General features: G+C 45.6%; 1 protein-coding gene across 1 annotated transcript in view; it reads right to left on the minus strand.

The window, feature by feature from the left end:
• shroom4 (shroom family member 4) overlaps positions 1-4,343 on the minus strand; it is a 138,452-nt gene that overhangs the window by 16,957 nt on the left and 117,152 nt on the right. Inside the window, exon 5 of the mRNA XM_014018252.1 lies at positions 1,042-3,838. Within this exon, the coding sequence (XP_013873706.1) occupies positions 1,042-3,838 (2,797 nt within the window). The remainder of the gene's footprint in view (positions 1-1,041; positions 3,839-4,343) is intronic.

Raw genomic sequence — 4,343 nt, forward strand, 5'->3', positions numbered from 1 at the left:
ACACACACACACACACACACACACACACACACACACACACACACACACACACACACACTCAGCACATCTGTTCCCATTATGAACACTGGACCCTATCAACAGCAGATTTCAACACGTGGGGTTATCACTGTGGCATCAGAGCCGCAAGCTTTAATAAAAAATAAAAAAAAGAATCCTAACATGTCGAGATGCAGGGGGTCAAGACTCCCTGGAGGCTCTGGTATGGCAAAGTCACACGAAACCAACAAAAACTGTGCCAAATTGGACCAAATATTTACTGACCTCAAGACCCCTTGAAGTCCAAGACTAACGTCAGCTTGAATTACTACAATATCAAATGATAAGAATACTAAGCTGAAGGTCACAAGAGTTAAAAACCAGAGGAGGCTGAACCCCGTCTCCCACCTTACTCCACTTCAGAGCCGAGAATCAATTTGTGGCAAAGCTGTAACCCAACGTTGCCATTAGCGTGAACACAAGTGGAGCGCCGCTGCTTCCCGATCTGCATCAGTTCCATGAAATATGTCAAGGATCCACTGAATTTTTAATGGGAATTTCAGCCTTTGACCACATGCAGGATGTGAGGTTCCACTATAAATCAACCGTTTAACCACGGAGCGCTTGGACACAGCAGCAACTTTTAACTCCAACAGCCAAGCATGGCCACTCGATACTTTGTAGGTGCTGGTTGGGTGAAACAGAGATGAGTTTTTGGTATTTAGTGGTGACTTCAGTACATTCCAGGGGCACAGTCTGATTCTGGTGAGATGGAAAGTTTATCCACCTGGCTTCAGTACTGCGACAAACGCTACAGAAAGTTCAACATGAACTGAAAGCATTTAAACTGAAGATCTTAATGAAGATAAGATTTTAGACGTGGTGCCACTCGGTACCCAAACTGAAGTATTCATACTTGGTTTGAGAAAAACTAGTATTGGGCATTCCTTGATTTTAGACATAAGCATTAAGGATTATTTTAGTAAAAAGGTTCAAATCTTCAGCTGAGCMTGACAAAGGTAATCAATCAAGACATATTCTTACCTCTGTGGGTGTGTAGCTCCTTGCAGTGTATCCCTGATGCAGAGGTTGGTGGTTCTCCAGCAGCTGTGAATGATGACCGACTGCATAAAATGCTGACTGTGGGACCTGACTTTGGATGTGGCTCTGAGAGAATGTTGGAGGCTTGGGTTGGCGGTTGTAGAAATGTTCCTTATGTTCAAAGTCTTTATCTCTTTCTCGGATGCCAGAATTACCATAACAGTCCTTATAAGAGGTAAGCTGAAATTCTTCCTCCCTTTTCTTCATTTGTTCTCTCTCCCACTGTCTCACCCTCTCCTCTCGTTCCCTCTCTCTTTGGATCTCCCTCTCTCTTGCACATTCCATCTCTAAGTCCCGCTCTCGTCTTTCCATCTCCTGCTGCCTCTCCATCTCTCTTAACCTCTCTTCTCTCTCCTCCAGTTCTCTGAAATGTTCCCTCTCCATCTCTTTCTGCCTCTCCCTCATAGCACTCACAGACTGCCTCCTGGCCTCCAGGGTGTTTGTAAGTTGGGCACTTTCTTGTTGCAGCCCACCCTGATAGGAGTATCTCCTTTGGGTTGAACCCTGACCGAGCTCTCCTGCCTGGTGCTCYGGATGATGTTCCGTTTTTTTCTGCCTGTAACTGGATGCATTTGAGGCATTTGATTTGCTCTTGCAAGTCTCCTCAAAAAACTTCATTCTTTCTGCAAATGGAAGAATATCAGACTCGTCCTTTCGAGAACATGAAGAGGAGCGACTGTAAGGGGAACTGGATGAGGAGGTGAAGGCGCAGACTCCGTGACGTGACTCGGTGACCCCAAACACCCTTTCACCTGAGACGCCAAACTGTTTATCTCCATCTGGTTCTGGCTGGAGTTTATGCTCTGGGGTCCAACGCCAGCGACGGGCCTTTCCAGCTGGTGCTGGTTCCTCCACAACTCTGATGCCCACACCAAAACTAGGGACGCCTGGGTCCAAAATCTGCACAGACCTGGATCGGCTGTTGTTCTGAGTGTAAGTTGTGGACTGGGTTTGCAGGAAATCACAGTTTGACTCGCTTGTGGTGTTTGATGTTCTGACTTGTGATGAGGTCTGGGAATTTTGAAGGACTGCTGGAGAGGGAAAGGCAACTTTGGCAATCTTTTCCTGAACAGAGAGGTTTGGGTTGGTTTCCTCTTCACAATGGTCTGAACCCTCCTCCTCTTGGACAGTTTCTTTACTGCACAGAAGTCCTCCTGGACCATGACTACTCTGGAGCTGGGCCTTTTTCCTCTGAATCTCATTGCGGAGGTTGGTTGCAAACCGCTCATTGCGCCGACGGTTCCGTCGATAGTTTTTAGAAGAGTTTGACTTTTTTACGTTTTCTTCTTTTTCTGCAGGGTTCTCTTTTTTAGGCCCACATCCGTCTTTTTCCACAACTGCTTGCTCCTGGAGTAAGGTATCCACACTGGCAGCAGCACTGAGAGGCTGGAAATCACTCTCTGCTATCTGATCAGAGCTCAGTCTTTCCTGGGGTCCTGTGGGTTTACCTGGTACGCTCACTGAGCGACCCCAAGGCACGTGACAATGAACCGGTGAACTAGACCTATCATTAACATTTTCCTCCAGCCTCTCGCCTGAAACACTATTTTCTCCTCCCAAAAACACGGAACCTGKGGTTGAACATCGGCTACCACCCCATTTGTTTGACGGAAGCTGGTTTTGAAAACCTTCCAGGTTGTTTGTTGTAGCGTGGGCCGATGATAAATGAGACCACTGGCTGCTACAATGAGACAGAGGGGGATCAGGGGGATTAGGTGTGTTGTAAGGCTCAATAGAATCATTGTCATTATTGAACTGCAGTAACTGGAGTTGGGTAGTGAGAAGCTTTTCTGGGGCACTGTGCCGGTGCAGCCCAGCAGAGGAGTGCTTGGGCTGAACCTGAACTTCCACTGAAGATTCAGAAGATATTGATGCTAGACCAGAAAGGGTGATGGGGCTTTCAGAGGATGCTACTGAGTCAGAAGGGTCCCCTGAGGTGGTCTCTGATTTGTAATCTGTCCTAGCACCGCTATCGCATCTTATGTGTTGAAGTTCTTCAGTTTGTCTTTGGATAAATTGAGAGTCCACTTCCTCCATTTGTAAATCCTCAGTTTTGTTGTCCTCTTCTGGAGGAAGAAAACCATTCTGAATAACAGGTTCTTCATTTAGGCAGGATTTGTTTTCTTCATAATAAGATACACTGCAATCTTCTACGGGAGTCGCGGTGCAACGTTTGCTGGCAGCATCAGTGTGACTCCGGGTCGCCCTAAAACTGTCCTTCCTGGTTGGTGGCTGAGGGGGGTTCTCCTTCCTCTCTGTTTGAGTTTCTCCATTTCTCAACATCTCAAAGTCTCCTCCCTTATGCTCCTGCTCATAACAGCAGGACGAAGGCCTATCTTTCACCTCAGCAGGCCTTGGTCTTGGTCTGGTCAAGGATCTAGACTTGTGCACAATTAGAACTGGAGCCTCACCAGATGGTCTACCCAGGGCTGAAGTGTCACCAGGGTAGGTCTGGCATGCTGGCCCAAGACTTTGTAGAAGGTTGTCCATAGAGCAGGCTTCATCGGGCCTCAGCGGCACTGTGGCATAGTCAGATGTGTTTGAGCTGGCCGAGAAGGAGCTGTAGGCCGAGTCTCGCTTATTGTTGAAAAGGGCAGGGTCAACAGGTGAATTGTGGGAGCCAGAGTATGGCTGTGTAGTTGGTGTCGGTGTGTCCAAGCTCTCCATAGAGCCCACAGAGCTGCTTTGGTCAGTAGATGAGTATGGTCTGGACAACTGTGACCACTGCATAGACAAGTCACTGCAAAGAGAAGAAAATAAAAACAGTCAAGTATTTCAAAATCTATTGATTTCAAATCATTTTACTGATAAAATAAACAAACTTCCTTCTTTTTTCATAGAAAGTTTGTGTGTACTCACTAAAAAGAAAAAAAAAGGTGTCTTTAAAATAGGGCTGGGCAAAACAATATTGTGTGCAATTAATTGTCAAGAAAAACTGTTACCGAATAACATTTGGCAATTACTTTTATTAGTGACTAATTTACGTCATTGCCATAATTAATAGTTAATTTTTTTTTGCCAATATCACCCTCCCTTTCCTATAAAAGTACAAATGTTCTGGTTTATGAAGTTTAAAGGTTAGGGTAATAATAATTTATGCTATTTTGATCTGAGCAGTCTGGTGTTACTTCCATACTGGGTGGATCGGGGGCTGGGGGTGTACAGGGTTATCCTTTCAAAACTACTATAAGTAATTTTAAAACTTCAACCGTACACTGTCTATTTTCCTCTGATATATATATATA

The sequence above is a fragment of the Austrofundulus limnaeus genome, unplaced genomic scaffold, assembly GCF_001266775.1.
Source record: "Austrofundulus limnaeus strain Quisiro unplaced genomic scaffold, Austrofundulus_limnaeus-1.0 Scaffold188, whole genome shotgun sequence".
NCBI classification, from domain to species: domain Eukaryota; kingdom Metazoa; phylum Chordata; class Actinopteri; order Cyprinodontiformes; family Rivulidae; genus Austrofundulus; species Austrofundulus limnaeus.